The sequence below is a fragment of the Cryptotermes secundus genome, unplaced genomic scaffold (genome assembly GCF_002891405.2).
Source record: "Cryptotermes secundus unplaced genomic scaffold, Csec_1.0 scaffold3553, whole genome shotgun sequence".
In the NCBI taxonomy this organism is placed as follows: Eukaryota; Metazoa; Arthropoda; class Insecta; order Blattodea; family Kalotermitidae; genus Cryptotermes; species Cryptotermes secundus.
In genome coordinates, this window is record NW_019740729.1 from 91,389 (window position 1) to 109,247 (window position 17,859).

Here is a 17,859-nt window from a genome sequence, read left to right on the forward strand (position 1 = left end):
TCCGCACTTCATGATCACCTTCCCGTTTCATTCGACGCTATGTAATTTTTGCAGTCGAAGCACTAACTTCTTAACCACCTTCCGAAATTCTGGTTTCGCAACACCATTTCTTCCCCGAGGCTTATTAAAGGTAAGTTTTTAATACACGCATATCAATATCCTAACAGTACTAGTATTTCCAGACCATCTCGCAGGCAATATTTGCGAAATTGGTCAGTGCCTGTCTTCTTGTCGGTCCGTACATTGTACAGTACAAATTTGATTAGATGGAAATCACAGTTTGTGGGAAAATATTTTGAAATGGAACGCAAAGTTGCCTGTAATAATCGAAAAATATTCAACATGGGAAACTAAGGAAGAGTATTTCAACGAAAACTATTTGTTTTAGTGTTTAAAGCAGTTAGTTCATAAAATTTTTTTGTGTGCTGTGCGTCTTGATATGTTTCTGGTACGTCAGAACGTCAGCTACTATACAAAGTAAAGACAGATGGAATAAACTAATACTGCGTGGGTGTGCGTGTGCACATACCGTACAGTGTAACACGAAGTCCTGTTTTCATACACAAGAAGTACTCTTATACGTGTAAATGTTGGTTAAGCGGAAACCTCTTAGAAACTGAAAATTGTACAGTCTCCATCTGTTGTGAACAGGCTTTGCTGTATTTAAGTTGTTAGTGACAGGGCAGTACCAAAACAATTTACACTATCTTTTTGTTGTGAAACAAAATAATGCTCATATGTGTTATTAAGATAGTTGTACGCTTTGCGCTTAAAGTTGTGACGCATGTAAATGATTGCAGTTCGGTGGGTAAAAATATTGCAAAAACAGACACGAATGATTGTGAAAGGGGCCGGTTATTTAGTATGGAATGGGGTACCACTGCCTGCCCTTCACGTTAGTCTGTAAAACCATAACACTACAGTTGCAGATAAAGACCTTTGGTAATGTGAAAACCTTCAGGTAACTGGGAACAGCAACAGATAATGATGGTATTCATAATAAAATTTGAGGCATTGTAGTAGTAAGGAAATATATACAACCAATCGCTTTACAGTAGGCTTATATATTCTCCTTTACGAAAAAGGACTAAAGCTTGCGACATAAAATACGCAGATATAATATACAGGTTTTATATGGGACGGAAAGCTTCGTCTCTCACTCCGAATGGAGAACAAAATCTGTTTTTGTTCATGAAATCCCGAGGAAAATATTTAGGCCCAGGAGGCGTGAAATTACCTGGCATTTCAGAATAATATTTATTATGAGCTACTGTCTGTTGGAATAGAGATGTCAGTGTTCGTAGATCCCCACTCTTATGCTCTGTGAGCGACTAGTAGGTTGTACGCCTATGCGCATTTATAACCTACCCACTGACATCTTTATTCCTGTAGGCAGTACATTTAGTTGAACATTTGCCAAATTTTGTTAACGACAGCTACATTTAGACGATCTGATGGGCATGGCATAAAAAGTCAAAACATGTCTTCAGCGTATGGTTGGTCATAGTGGAAAGGGGCCGTTCTGGGGCCCAAGACATATGGAGTACGAGAATATCAAAATGGATCGAGGAAATAGGTTGTGGGAACAACACTAGCGGGACTCATTATGATATTTTGTATGTAATTAGTTCGTTGATTGGATAACTCCCTCAAGAGAACTGAAAGACAACAGTATGACAGCGGCTCGTCTCCCAGTAATTGTAACTTAAGACATGGGAGTTTTCATCGTGATATGTTTGTTAAATCTGCTTTTATATGTATAAGGATTTGAGGTTCACGCGACTCTTGACTTGACCGACCAAATTGCACAGCAACACGTCCCAGAAGATACACGTAGTAGTCATCATATGTGTACTATTTTGCTACGCCCTGATTATTAGAAAATTCAGAATTTTTTTGAAGTGGTTCGGTTTGAGTTCGGACGTACCACTACAGTCTTCACCTCGTAACTGGTTAATCGTAGGTGTGCAAATGTTATTGCTAATTTTAGGAAGTAACATATATGCAGATATATACATTTGATGATGGGCAGAAAACCCTTAAATTAAACATTCATTACGAAGGGTTTCATGACTTCTACTTTCCGCCAAGTATGATTAGAATGATCAAGTCAAGGAGGATGAGATAAGCAAGGCATGTAACACGAACTGGGAGAAGAAGAATTAATATGGGATTTTGGTGGGAAAGCCAGAAGGAAGGAGACCACTAGGAAGCAGAAGGCGTAGGTGGATGGATAATATTAAAATTGATTGTAGAGAATTTGATCCGGTGATATGAACTGGATTGATTTGGCTCAGGATAGGGACCAGTGGAGGGTTCTTGTGAACATGGTAATGACCCTATGGGTACCATAGAATGTAAGGAAATTCTTGAGTAGGTGCACAACTGGCGACTTCTCAAGAAGGGCACATCTCCATGGAGTTAGGCAAAAGTTGACTAAGGACATGTATGCCAATAAGATTTTATTTCTAGTGCAAGACGTGTGCACTTTGCATGAAACTTTCACTGTAGACTTACATACCGCTCAAAATAGGAAAATGCTATTGGCGGAAGTCAAAATGACAGAATTGAACAAATCCCTCTTTGCCGAGCACTAGACATTCATTTTAAGTTGCAGGTCGGGATCCTTCTGCACATGGAATTCCCACTATCAGCAAGTATTACTGTGTAATTCAGGCTGTCATCTCTGTAAGAATAGGAGAGCTCTTCGCGGAATCTCTTGCACTTCGCAGTGACCTTGAAGGTCCGTGTTGTTTTATCACCTCTCTTCTAATTATCTTCCCGGTATCTGGGCTGTATTTCGGGCGTTCCGCTGCGTAGTTCTACTGCTGAAGGACGCCGAGCGATAATGGGGTATCCAAATTATTGCTGAAGAAACACGGCGCTTGAAGTCGATGTATGATCCTCAGTCCCTTTGCACTCGTGCCTGCTGGTATTGGCATTTTTATTTTAAGGATTTCAATTTGGAGTAAGGCTGTCAACTTCACAGAAGACAAAAATAAAATATTCATGACGTACTGAGGCCCTGGGGTCGACTCAGCCTCTAACAGAAATGAATGCCAGGAATCTTCCTGGGGCAAAAGGCTTGAGAACCTCACCTCCATCTGTGAGCCTGTTGTCTAAAAAATGGAGACCCTCGACGTCTCACAACCCAATAGGCCTCCATGGCCTGTTACAGGGATAGCTGTACCTTCTAGGGGATACGCGATGTAGCGTAGTTGGATGAGGCACTATGCTAAGAATCGGAAGTCACTGGTTCGATTTCCAATGAAGTCATTGTTTTTTATTTCAATTCACCTAATCCTCCCAGTCGCGCTATGGCCCCGGGGTCGACTCAGCTTCTAACAGAAATGAGTACCATGGATCTTCCTCGGGGTAAAGGGAAGCCAGCGCGTAAAGTTGACAACCTCACCGCCATCTGTGAGTCGATTGTCTACAAAATTTGGGAGCCTCAGCGTCTCACAACCCTATGGGCCTCCACGGCCTGTTGCAGGGATAGCTTTACTTCATTTTTATATGAGGTGATACCACCACCCTTCGTTTTGTCAACCAGTATCAAAATACGAGATATCAGTATCTTGTAACCATCGTGCTAACGAGAAGATCAGAAATGGAGCGCAAAAATTTGGCAGCAGCGGACTTTTGTCCGTTTACCATTCTGACTTTAGGTTCTTTAAAGCCTGAATGTAATCAGAATTGTAGTTAAGAATTCAGTTTTTGCCTCAGAGAAAACATCACATATCCATTACAAAGCTCGGCCGGTTAATGCTGCCATATTACATCCTCTTTTAACTTCTTTGGATTTCGCAGCCTTATTTCTTTTCACAGAGCAAGATCGTCAACTTTGCGTCCAACCCCCAAACCTGGAGGATCATGTCCCTGTTAGTTGAGTCGTCCAATGACAGGGTGGCCCAGTTATAGCCCAAGACACCGGATTCACTATTCGTCGCCTACTCCGACTCGCAGGGCTACGGTGTAGGTACTGCAACCTGCCTCCACGCGGGGAATGGGTGCATTTCAGAACTTGTATATGCAACATTGAACCGTGATCTTCCGAACACACGCGGAGATTACCGACCTCCCCTATTCTCGTTAAGAATTAAACGGAACTTGTTCCCAACTGAATTTATGGGTCTTGATGTGTGTAATGTGTTTCATTAAAACGAGTGTTGCCACAAAGTCTCATTCCCAGTTATTCTACATACAGACATGTATTTAGATTGTTTCAGAAAATTATCACATTTAGGAACTGTATACTATGTTTATAATTTGCGTGATTTCAGCCTTGATGTGTTTGTCGTGTAACAAGACGGGGACGAATGTACTCCGCCATAACGAAATATACGAAGATCTCAGCGGCGGCCTTTGCGGTTCATGAAAATGACTCCTACTTGCGGCCGGTCTGTAAACGGAATTTCAGCAAAACATGGGCTGTTTTGATAAATCAAGCTAATTCATATTTCAGCAGTATAATAATGCGCATGTCGAATTGAAACAAAATGTGTGAAATTGTTTAGGGGATATACACTTAAGGGGCCATTATAATTTTATGTAAGGCAAACCCGTAATCGGTAAGCATGACTAAAAACATGAATGGCCGACATATGCAATGGAGAAGTCTTCCCCCTTAAATTTAACAGAAATTTGATTGCGTTCATTTATGAGTTTTTGTGAAGTCGGCTTTGTAATCCGTCATTTTGACCAAAACTCAAAATGGTGTTCTAATGTGGTATGTAGAACCCTCATATCCAAGTTCAGATTTGTATAAAGGTTTATGATAAGGTTATTCCGAAAAGAGATATGTATGAACTTATGTAAAGTTGGCTTTGCTAAAAGTCAGTATGACCGTAAATCGGAATTTGCCGAATGTTTCCAATATTAAATTAATCAACAATCTTATCACCGGTTAGACGCTGATACCGGGTCGCAGACGGATAGACAGACAGACATGATCATCCCACAAGGCGTTCCTTTTTTTTTTTTTTTTTTCCTTTGAAGAACCCTTAAATTGTGGAAAGACATTTAAAACATGTCTAGTCTCATTTAGCAGTGGTTTTGCAGGAATTCGTCGGTTTTACTTAATGAGAGAGCATCAGAAGCTGGTATTCACGAATTTAAAATCTAGAGGAAATAGTAGAACCGATGCGGCAGAATTGTTACGCTGTGCATACTTTTCCAAATTTGTTTAATATTAAAGCTGGCGGTAGGCATACTTAGACTCTCTATTAATCACTACGCCTTTAAAGACCTAACAAAGTATGCTCAAAATAATACAAGGACTATACTGTATAATGAAATAGTTATTCTGGCTTTCGTCCGTGACGGTGAAATGTGTGCAGTAAAGGCCAAAGACATCCAGAATCACAGCCCCGGAAATGAAGACATGAAACAGAATGAAGAGACCGCAGAAAGAATAAAGGTATTTTGAATAAACTGAAGGCTGGTTATTCATTTACTGAGACTCCAGAAAGGGTTTTTTTTTTCATTGGCTCCACAGCCGTTGGGTCCTGGCCTCTGATCTTTTCATTTTAATGGTCATTTTACAGACGGTAGGACTCCTTGGATGGGTGATGAGCTCGTCGCAAGGCCTCTGCCTAAACCCATCGAAGACAGCACATGTCTTAGACCGCTGGGCTACCGTTACCGGCTCAGAAAGAATTTGCTAGGCTGAAATTCGGTTCTACGCAGAAGGACGTTGCGCATACTTTCCCATATGGAGGGCGTACCGTTGTTTTCCTGAAGATGCCACCATGCATTCTTATTTAGAGGGATGGTTTCCATATCTTTACGAAATGTAATCAGAATTGTTAGAGCCTTTTTCTAGTAAATTTCAATTATATCGTTTGTGGCCCACCTGAAAGGCCCCCGCTTTCGGATCTGTATTGTTTATATTTACAGGACTTCGATCTGTGATCAGTGAACTCTGAAATACCAAGCGTGAATAGCATGTGTCCAACCGTTGCGCTAGCAAAGCTCATAATACTCCGTCCAAAAAGTATCCGACTTTGGGCCGGCAAAAAAAAAAAACTTCTGTATCTGGGTGGTTACAATACCTAATCGCCTTCAAAGTAGGCCCCTTGTGACTCCACACACTTAGTCCAGCGTCCTTCCATTGCTGGAAGCAATTCTGGAAGGCTTCTTTTGGAATGGCGTGCAGCTGCGCCGTCGCGTTCTGTATGATGTCCTCGCGGCTGTCAAAACGGCAGCCTTTAGCGGTGTCTTCAGTCTCGGGAACAGCCAGAAATCACAAGGAGCCATGTCAGGAGAGTAGGGAGCCTGGCGAACCTGCGGAATGCTGTGCTTGGCCAGGAAACCCTGGATCAGGTGTGATGAATGAGCTGGGGCGTTTTTGTGATGCAGCTGCCAGTTGCGTGCATCCCACAGCTCCGGTCTCTTGCGCCGAACTGCATCACGAAGATGGCGGAGGACTTCTTGGTAGTACTCCTTATTGACAGTTTGGCCTAGTGGTGCGTACTCATGATGCACAATATCCCGGTAATCGAAAAACAGTCAGTATCACCTTCACATTGCTCCGAACCTGTCGTGCTCTTTTGGGCCCCGGGGATGTTGGCTGCTTCCATTGTGACGCCTGGACCTTGGTTCCTGGGTCATATCCATACACCCACAACTCATCACCAGCGATCACAGTCTTCAGGAACTCAGGATCCCTGTTGGCGCACTCCAGCATGTCCTGCGCGACCTCAAGTCGGAGTTGCTGCTGCTCCGGCGAAAGCAGCTTGGGTACAAATTTTGCCGCCACTCTTCGCGTGCCCAGTTAAAATTGTGTTTGCGGAACCTCTGCTGATCCCAACCTCATCAGCAACTTCACGGATGGCCAATCGACGGTCCTCCATGATCAGTGTCCGCACTTTTTCGGTGACATCAGCATAGACGGTCTCCCGGAACGCTGCTCATTATCCGCCTACATACGGCCATGTTTAAAGCGGTTGAACCACTCTTTAATTTGAGTGACCCCCATTGCATCATCGCCGAAAGCCTGCTGAATTTCGGGAATTGTTTCCACTTGGGTATCCCTAAGTTTCTGACAAAACTTAGTGCAGTATCGCTGCTCCAAGCATTCTGTCATCTTGAGCAAAACGAGAATGCGACGAACACATTTTACTCCACTTCGCTATCTGGCAGCCACAGACGCATCTGGCAGTGTTGCAAGTCAGCAAAAAATCACGCATGCGCATGAAAGTCCCTGCTACCACTGCGCTCAGTTTCCTCACCCCTTTGGTCATTACTTACAGCGGAAAAATATAAGGTCGGTTACTTTTTGGACATACCTACAGACGGTGAGAGGGCGTTACAAAAACAACTTTTCGTATTCAGGAGTGGTGGGGGTGTGGTTGTAAAAATGTAAATCGGTCATCATAACGAGATTGATTCTTTTTACGTATCCCAGTGTTTTCTCATATTTGCTGTTTACATGAGAGTAAAAGGGAATCGAACAGGGCGAACAGTGAAAGGTCTCAAGATTCCTATCTTCTGGAATATATCTCCGTTTAGTCGAGTGAAAGTTAACCGGTATTTTGAAGAAACATCTCCATCTTCAAGGTCGAATAGTAAACCACGTAAGAAGCTGCCAGTAAGCAGAGCGGCTTAGCTTACTCTTCGATCCTGAAATCGGAGATGACATGTTCCTCCGAAGCTTCGGTTGACGCTAGGTGGACCACATGGCACTATATACCACAAGATAGAAGTCTTAGTCACCTCAGTGAGAACCCCAAATCCGACACACAGTGAACGGGCTGCTAGATAACTAAGACTCCATGTAAAAAAAAAGACGCAAATTTTTGGCAGCTTTCTTGCTGATAATGAGCTTCCGAATTAATATACAGACGGATCTAAAATCGTCTTTGTTTTCCGATTTTGACATTAATTTTCTTGTCTTTGTGACCATTATTGAACTTTACAGGCCTTATTCTCATACTCTTCGGGCACGCGATAGCGTAGTTGGTTGAGGCACTATGCTACAAACCGGAGGTTCCGGGTTCAGTTCCCGATGAAGTCATTCGACTTTTCAGTGACCTAATCTTTCCAGCCGTACTGTCGCTCTGGGGTCGACTCAGCCTCTAACAGAAATGAGTACCAGTAATCTTCCTGGAGGGTAAAGGGCGGCCGGCGCGTAAGGCTGACGTCGCCATTTGTGAGCGGATTATCTAGAAAATAGGAAACCTGGACATCTTAAAACCCTATGGGCCTCCACGCCCTGGTACAGGGATAGCTTTACCTTTTACCTTTTATTCTCTTACTCTTCCATAGACAGGATTTAACTTGTCGGTATCCCTCATGCGTAGGTGGCGGTATATAAGGTGTTTAAAAATGAGTTCGTTCCTTATAAAGGTATGTTGGAGGTAACTCTTGGAGTTTAAAAGTCCATTGCAGTTTGCCGAAAAGTTCTTCGTTTTGGAGCTGTGTGGTTGCAGAAGTTGCTCCCGGCGACTACCCGCCTAAGCTAAGACATGATTGATGCATGTAATTAGCAACCAGATTGCATTGTACATATAGTCAAGAAGAGTGGAAATGTGTACTCATTTTCACTTTCGTTGCCATTTTGCATGCCTTATAGGGCTTGTTTTCATGGTTATTTAGCGACGCTTTGAATATCGAGACCATAGCGTTGGATATTACGGGGATTGATAAATGATGATGATTTGGAAAGGATTTGGAAGTATACGGTGGTGGACAAATAGAGATATTTACCCGGAATTTGACTGAGGGACTGAGGAAAACCACTATTACGACTAGCCAGGGCAGCCGGTGTCCCAGCCGAGATTCGAATAAGCACCTTCGGAATACAGGTTCAGAAGAGTGTTACCTCGAGGCCAACCTGTTCGGACCTTTTTGTACAATTATAGAGCAGCTGTTACGAAAACAATCGCATAATGATATCGCACTACAACATTATCAATTATATTGAATTGTATTGTGGTGTATTTGCTCAAAACAAGAACTGCGGAGGCAGAGAAACAGCCGTTGCTAGGTAATGGCCCGTACACACGCAGCAGAAGAACGCGGCACGTACGCTGTGACGTCACGAAATAATAGAAAAGGTTCTACAAACGGCGTTTTCTGTGGATCCGCGTCGCGCTTGTCGCCACGCAAGTGTACGGTAAACACATCTCTGCAGCAGTAAATCAACACGCAACAATAGAGGAAGCGGTGTTTTCTGTGGGTCTACCCCGAGGGTCTATAACGAGGATCTCACGCAGCTAAAATTAGAATTGAGTTGAGAGTTGAGCTCCGCGAAGATAAGTGAGAAGAGATGACAGTTGAAGCAGAGAATGGAGTTCCGGAGTTGGCAGTTGCAGCAGAGAATTCAGTTGAGTTCTGGAGTTTCAGGTGAGCAGTCACTTGAGAGTTGAGCTCTGTGAAGATGAATGAGAAGGGATGGCAACGAGATAGTTGGCAGTAGCTGTCAGAAGAAATGAGTCGAGTTCCATAGTTGGCAATCGCAGCAGGTAATGGAAAGTCGGCAGTCGAATGCGATTGTGGAGAAATGACAAGAAAGGAATTAGACTGTGCAATAAAGATTTCACGTGTGCTGCAATGACAGTGAGACTGTTATAAAACCGTTGCTAGGATACGACTAGTGAAAACTTAACCTCTCCTAGTGACTTGTAGTGTGGAAATCAGCGATGGCGCTGTAATTACGTTAGTTCTGAGCGTTATGTATAAGCCGTCAATAAATCGGCTCAACCAATCCAATGCCCGTCTATAAGTCACGCACACCCCCAGATACGTGACAGTATTGAATGATAGCGGGTATAACTTCCCATAATGCTTTGATTTCGTTTTCTTGAAGAAATCGCACAAAGTGCGAAATATTCGGTTATATGCCCTTTATCTACACCTTAAAAGTGGGCCAGCCGTTTCGAAGTTACTAAGGAGAACACAGGCTTTCAAGCTTGTGCATCTCCACCTTTAGATAATTGTCTTCGGAATTCGCTGTTGTCGTAAGTCGCCCAGAGGAAGTAAGGCCGTTGTCAATGAGACTGGATTCTGGCACGTGTAGTGACCCATCTCCTTTCCGTACTTCTCAGACCTGCAGAAATACAAGAACGCAGACCAACGCAACAAAATTTCCGTCACCGGAATGTGACAAATTTAGAATATCCCTGAACATGTTTGACGTCAATCGCTGTTACGTAAACTTGAATTAAACCGGTTGTATGGCCAGACCTTGGTTTTCGTGAAACCTCTCCCTGCGGTTCAAAGAAGATCATACTATAAGCTCATTGGACGCACAACTTACCTTCATTCTCAAGATTCGCATTTGGAATGCTTGCCGCTTTGTCGGTTATCCAATCGGGACAGCTACGTGCTGCCTTTTTCAATGCATAACTGCCATGTGCGTGATAATATTTATGTTCTCATACATTTGCGACAGTTCGTAAATGGCACAACACAGACGGTATTTTCTAGCTTCACATAGCGCACAGAACTGCCAGTACGCCTGAGGTGTCGTCAGTTCCTTCAGATAGCGATGCAGTTATACTTTAAAATAACCAGTGCCACTTTAGTCGACTTCCTTCCCAATTCATGCCATATCATTTTTCAGTTGAACGTTACATACGGTATGTGATTTGACTACGTCATTGAATAGTCTGACATAAGACACAAACAGAAGTCTCAAACACTAAGTTACCGAGCAGCTTCGTTCTGTTCTTTGCGTTTCTTTCCATCTCTCCTGTGGTAACAGCTATGCCAGCCCGCAAATAGCTTGGCCAGTCACCTCGCATGTGCAGTAGCAAGGAATTGTCACGTGTTGACTCTGAACCAGTAAGCTTCTATCGGTATAGGAAGCGGTTCCTACACTCTAGCGGTGCGAATTGGTATTCATATTGCGAAAATGATTCTTCTCAGTGATTTGTGAGGCGCTGGTTTTAATTACATTCTGTTTTAATTTTGGTAATGGAAGCCCAACAAAGGAAGCATCAGGTCTTGCATAAATAAGACAGACATGTATTTTTTAAGCTTTTGGCCGTTTCAGGTGTGAAGTAGACACTTCACATCGTTATCAAATGTCAGAAATTCATGGATGCACGTGGTATTGGATTGAGGACTTCAGCGCAGTGTTAACGAAGGCAAATCGTCGTTTAATACAAGAGGACGTGCAAATGTATATCTCCGGGTAAACATTTGCAGAAAGTGAAACATATGACAGGTATGGGTAATTTTATCAAGAATATGACGTGAAGGTTTCGTTTTTTATGAAAGGGGAAAGATTCCATGCCCGAAGAAGATGGTTGCCGAAACAAATGATACTGTATAATTCGAAGGGAACGAGACTTCGACATCAAGAATTTAGAAGTTCAGGGGTTTAAATTCTCCAGATGCAATTATGGTAGACGGCTGTTAATGGAACGCTGTGTTACTGTAGCTACGAGGGCAATGTTCTTAAGAGCAGTGCTTGAAACTAAACAACCAACGGTTGAAAATATATATTACTTAGATGCGACATACAGATGAGAACGACACTCAGAAGCTGTTGGAAGATTGGTGACGAGTAGGGTGACCAACTCTCCCGTATTTCCCGGGATATCCCGTATTAGAGCTAATTTTTTTGGATCCTCCCGGCTCCAGTATTGACCTTCTATTTCCCCCGTATATTTCATTGACAATCAAGATCGCAAAATTTAAATTATATATTATTCCCGCCAAATACATTCCGATATAAACTGTCATTATTATCGAAAGTTTAGACTTAGAGGTACTCATCGATAAATATCGAAAAATTACCTATAATAATCGATAGAGAGTTTAGCATATACTAATCGATAGCGGAATATCCGTTTCCGGATTGTAATATTTTCTGTTCTTGCTTCTTGCCGTGTTCATCCTCGTGCTTTTAAATAATTACCAAATTGAATCCATTTTCATAATGAGTAGTGACAGTGAAAGTGAAAGCAACAATTCAAAAACTCCACCTAAGAAGAAAACCAAATACTTGTGTGTTTACTTGAGAAAATGGGGAGAACAATATTTATGGTTAAAGTCCTTGCCCTCCAACGTTTACAGAGCTTACTGTATACTTTGTAAACGCGAGTTCAGCATCGCTCACGGGGGTAATACCGACTGCAGACAACATTCTTGCACAGAAGGGCATAAACGAAAGGAAAGGGACGCGAAGACCTCTTCAAATTTACACCTCTTTTTCGGAAACAGCAGCAAAGACTTCAAAAACGTTGCAGGTGAGCTAGCATTGGTTTTACATACTGTAAAACACTCGGCTACAGAAGTATGGATTGCGCAAATAAGTTATCGAAGGATATTTTCCATGACTCTAACTTGGCTAAGATGACGTCCTGTGGCCGAAGAAAGGCAGAGGCTATTGTGAAAAATGTTCTAGCGCCAAGAAGTGTGCAAGACTTCATCGATGTGTTGAAGGATCCAGCAAAATCAAGCAACTTTTTCTCTATTGCAACTGATGCCTCCAACCACAAAAACAGAAAGATATTCCCGCTGGTTGTGAGGTATTTTGACCCTCTTAGTGGTGTTAAAAATAGGCTCCTGGACTTCATTGAACAAGCTGATGAAACAGCTAATGCTACCCATAATTTGATCAAGTCTTCACTTGATACACACAAGTTAGATATAAAAAATCTAACTTCATATTGTGCAGATAATGCAAATGTGAATTATGGGAAGCATAATTCTGTGTTCAAACTACTACAAGAAGATAACAAAAATGTGCTTAAAGCAAACTGCTCAAATCATATATTGCATAATGCCACAAAACATGCATCTGATGGATTAGATGTGGATATTGAAATGATCATCTTAAAAATACATGGACACTTTTCGGTATCAGCAAAAAGAAGAGAAGAGTTGAAGTCATTCTTTGATCTTGTTGATGCCGAGTGGTTGGAGATTGTTTGTCATGTGCCTACTCATTGGCTTTCCCTAACATCAGCTGTGGACAGATTAATACAAAACTGATTACCTATTTTAAGTTATTTCAAAAGTGTGAATCACTGTCCAAAAATATTAAAAAAACATTTCAGTGATAAAGATCCAGAAAATGAGTGTGTTATTGAGGCATATCTTAATTTTTTTTCCAACATTGGTGCAGTACTTGTTCAATCTGCCAAAATTCTTGAAACTGCTAATCTTAGCATCATGGAATGCTACAGTGTAATGCAATGTGTAGGCAATAAAATTCAGCAGAGGATAGAGGACAGGTTTTTTTGGTACTGCCACGGAAAAAATTTTAAACTGTTTGAATCCACCCCTGCAGAAATGTGCTAGAGATGATTTTGTTAATTTCTACTGTTGCTTGCACAAGTACATTTCTAAGAATTTTGAGTTATCAAATGCAAATCCTGCCATTGTCTTTTGCCATTAAATTTAAACACTGAACTTTCTTTCAGACATTTTCAAACCATTGTAAAAGAATTTAATCTTGATTTTGTAAATGAGGACAGCCTGTATGAAGAGTTTTCTAGTGCAAAAAGTGTTCTGAATGTGGTAAAAACAGGACGTATAGAACAAAGTTGGGTCAATATTTTCAGTGATTTAAGAAACAAACAAATTGATGTGCCAAACCTTATTAAGATCTTAGGCTTTGTTTTAAGCATCCCAGGCTCAAATGCTCATACTGAAAGAATTTTTTCACTGATGAGCAATAAATGGACTGATCAGAGAAATCAAAGCAGCTTAGAACTAATTAAGTCAGAGCTAATGGTAGCAATTAATTCTGAGTATAGTTGTAAAGAGTTTTTTTTTTAAATTTGCACAAGAACATAAAAAAAATGCTTAGTTCTGCAGCATCAGTGGACAAATACATATAGGTTAGGACTAAGAAACATGCAAATTTGTAAAATTTATTCTATATTGTGACCTGTATATTATATACAATGTAAATTAATTGTTTTGTTTAATACTATCCATTCCATGAACGTTTGCTGGACTGACGCCCCGCCGCTAAAAATGCGCAAAATTTGTCGTGACTAAATCTCCCTTAAATTCATGACCGAAAGTTGGTCACCCTAGTGACGAGTGAGGTGGCCGAAAGAGCGGTAGAGTTATATGTCATGTTGGATCAGCTGACGGATGTTTCGTTCCGGAAAGTAAGTTAATTTTTCGGTCTAAATCGGAAAGTAATACTGATTCAAACTCAAACTCCGTGGCCTGTAGTCCGAAAGCGAACTATTCCGACCGAGCAACCACCGCTTGTCGGCGAAGTTAGTGCCAGCTTAAAGGGGATAGAGGGCGTCGCGTGGTCAGCGCAACGGATCCCAACTGCCGTTAATCTCGGTTTTATACACCAGAGCCACCGTTTCCTTCAAATAGCTCCTCAATTATCCTCACGAGGCTGAGTGAACTCCGTTCGAGACCCACTACTTCTGAGAACGTCTGGTAGCGCCGGGACCTCTGAATATGTAAGCAGGATCTCTGACCACTAGACCACAGAGGCGGTCAAGTAATACTGATTATCAGGGGAAAATGACCGTCGAATTATTTGAAAAGTGGTTTCAAGAACAGTTCTTAACTGCACCTTGTCCCAGAATATCATTGTTACGGATAATGCTAGCTGTCTGTTATGTCGAAAATGTATCCATTTGCAGGTTGCAAAGAAGCGGATATAACTTGAAGTTCCACACGCTACTACACAGACACGTACAGAATTGTTGCAATTTTGAGACTATATATGGTGCATAAAAAGAAGTATTGATTTGATGACATTTCTAGAAGTGGAGGTCACATAGCAGTGCGTTTGTTCAATTATTATTACAAATACAGTCATACTGAACGTGTGAACGAGTGAAATCGCCCATTTCTGAAAAGAATAACACCTTTAAAATTGCGGGGGGTGGAGATTACGTCACGAGGCCATAGACAGCATTGACGCTTCTGTTTGGAATAATTGTTTCCGACATGCGGAGAACCTGCCGGATGAAGATACTGCGAAAAAAAATGGCCCAAGATGAGGTCATGGAGGCGATTGTAGTCAACCTGATGGAATGGGAATCAGATACGAGGATCGTACTGAAAGTCATGAGCAACAATTTTTGTAAAGTAACATGCTTTATTATTTACAAACCAAATACACCACCTCAATCTACAGACATTTTTTTATTTTTCCACATAATCGCCACTTCTTTGTACACATTTCTCCCAGCGTTCTGGGAGTTTGAAAATGACCCTTCTCAAAAATTCCGTTCCAGCCATCCAAAGCCACTGACGCACTGCTTTCTGAATGGCCTCCCTCGTCTCAAAACGTTGTCCACGCAGCTGATCCTTCACAAATCCGAAAGATGGTAGTCGGAGGGTGCCAGATCAGGGCTATAGGAGGGGTGTGGAAGAACTTCCCACCCCATCTTTGCAGTTGCTTCCAGTGTGACACGAGCGGCGTGGGGGCGAGCGTTGTCATGCAGGATGATGATGTTTCGTCCTGGACGTTTATCGCGCAATGCACGACGGAGCTTGTGCAGCATCTGGACATAACGAGCAGCATTGATGGTTTGCCCAGGTTCCAGGAATTCGACCAGAATAAACCCCTCTGCATCCTAGAAGACTGTCTGTGCCCACCACCATCGCAGCTGATGGCACTGTCTTTGCCTTATTTATTGATGGAGAATGCAACTGGTGCCATTCCATACCCTGCCGTTTCGTTTCAGGCTCGAAATTGTGAAACCACCTTTCATCACCTGTCACAATACAGAGCAAAAAGTCATCGCCTTCGTGTCGATATCTCTGCAGCAGTTGTGAGGTGATGCCTCTTCGCTGACCTTTGTGGTCTTCGGTCAATAACCGCGGGACCCAACGAGCACAAACTTTCCTATAGCCCAAGCTTTCAATCATCTCCTGTACTGTACTGTGCCCTATTCCAAGTTTTCAGGCTATTGTGTCCACAGTCACACGCCTGTCATCTTGAATGATCTCATCCACTCTTTACTTGTTGCATTCAGTTGAGGCTGTTTTAGGACGACCGCTCCGAGGGTCATCTTCGATGCTGGTGTTCCCACCTTTAAAATGTTTCCCCCATCTTCGAACACTGCTCGCACCCATGCACACTCCCATAAGCACGCTGAAGTCTCTTGTGAATTTCTGCAGCAGCGATTTCCTCTTTCACAAGAAATTCGATAACAGCACGCTGGCAAAACGACATCGTCGGCCGTTTTGTTAGGAGTGANACCGCTCCGAGGGTCATCTTCGATGCTGGTGTTCCCACCTTTAAAATGTTTCCCCCATCTTCGAACACTGCTCGCACCCATGCACACTCCCATAAGCACGCTGAAGTCTCTTGTGAATTTCTGCAGCAGCGATTTCCTCTTTCACAAGAAATTCGATAACAGCACGCTGGCAAAACGACATCGTCGGCCGTTTTGTTAGGAGTGATACTGGTCACGTGATGCAAGCTATTGACGTCACAAGACACTCAAGGTTAACACAACAACTGGTTCCACCTACCACCATGCTCTCTTTCGTCTGCTGTTCCCAGGTTGCATGCAAAAAAAGTTGCTCATGACTTTCGGTACGACCTACGTAGTTCGGCCAATGACGACGAACTGTTCTATCATTAGGCATATAATACGAGTAATAAATGACGCCGTACCTGAATTTTGTAAAACATGTGATGCATGTAAATCGTCATATGTAGTGCATGGCATCGTCGCGTTTTAGTAGCTCCGTCCTTTTCGGTGCAGCCTGGTATAACTTCTGTTTAACCTTGATTCTTACCGGGAGCTCTCCTTTTTTGAGTTTGTGAAGTACAAGTAAAGTTGGCGAGTTCAGAATCCTAAAAGGTGTGTTTTGTATGCAGTCCGGATATACGTCATACGTGTATATAGTGCGTTGTAATTCGCCGCGGACAGCAGGCAAATAGCAAGGTGATCGTCAGACTGTTCTGTGGTGCACATGCGTATGCTAGGCGTTGTTACTGGTTAAGTGACTCATCGAAGTCAATGACTGCGGTAACGCTTTAGGTTTGTCTTCGGGAGGTGCTTGGTTCGAATTTTGGGCCTAAACTTCGGCTGTCCTGAGCTTCATTTATTTTTAAAAGGCATATGTCAGTATAGTACAGGGTGGGGCACAGAAACTTCCTTCTTGTGAAGGGAGGGGAGATCGCAGAAAAGGGGGGATAGGCTCGGCGAACGCAGCAGCCGCGGAAGTTTCTGTCTAATGCCCCTCAGTAGGAAACGAGATGGACGAGTGAGCAGCGTGCGTTTGCTGTCGAAGCCTGTTTTTCGAACAACCATTCCTATGTGGCGGTGCAGCCTGCGTTCCGTACTCACTTCGGAATTAAGCTCACAGGTCCGGTTCCCGACCGGCAATCGATTGTTGTGTGGGTAGAGAACTTTAGGACAACCGGGAGTGTGGTGAAAAAATCATCAGGACGACAACGGACTGTTACGACGCCAGAAAATGTGGAGGCAGTTCGACAGTCGATTTTGAGATCTCCAAGACGCTCCGCTCGCAAATATGCAGTCGCCCTAGAAATATCCAATCGTTGAATGTGCCGAATTCTTCACGAACATCTTAATTTCCATCCCTATGAGATGATTGTTGTGCAAGAATTGTCACCACATGATTTTCAGAACTGAATAACGGCGTGCGAAACGATATTGGAAACTTTACCCCCTGACGCTCTTGTTTTCTTTAGTGATGAGGCACATTTTCACCTATCCGGATATGTCAACAAGCAGAATATGCGCTATTGGAGTGGTAACAATCCCAGAGAGGTCCACGAGAGGCCACTTCACAGTGATAACGTGACAGTATGGTGTGCGTTGTCGAGAGTTGGAGTTATTGGCCCTGATTTTTTTGAAGAAGACAATCGTGCAGTTACTGTCAATTCACAGCGGTATGTGGACATGATTAAAAACTTTTTCGAACCAGCTCTTGAAG

The 17,859-nt window shown here is 42.7% G+C and overlaps 1 protein-coding gene across 1 annotated transcript; it reads left to right on the forward strand.

Moving 5' to 3' along the window:
- The first annotated feature begins 12,306 nt into the window (after window positions 1–12,306).
- Window positions 12,307–12,948, forward strand: LOC111872634. Its single transcript, XM_023866718.1, has one exon. It carries the CDS (start codon window positions 12,307–12,309, stop codon window positions 12,946–12,948), a length of 642 nt encoding a protein of 213 aa, XP_023722486.1.
- Window positions 12,949–17,859: the final 4,911 nt, after the last annotated feature.

Excerpts from the sequence above, each read along its gene's own strand:
- LOC111872634 (XM_023866718.1), top strand. The coding sequence starts at position 12,307 with ATGACGTCCTGTGGCCGAAGAAAGGCAGAGGCTATTGTGAAAAATGTT.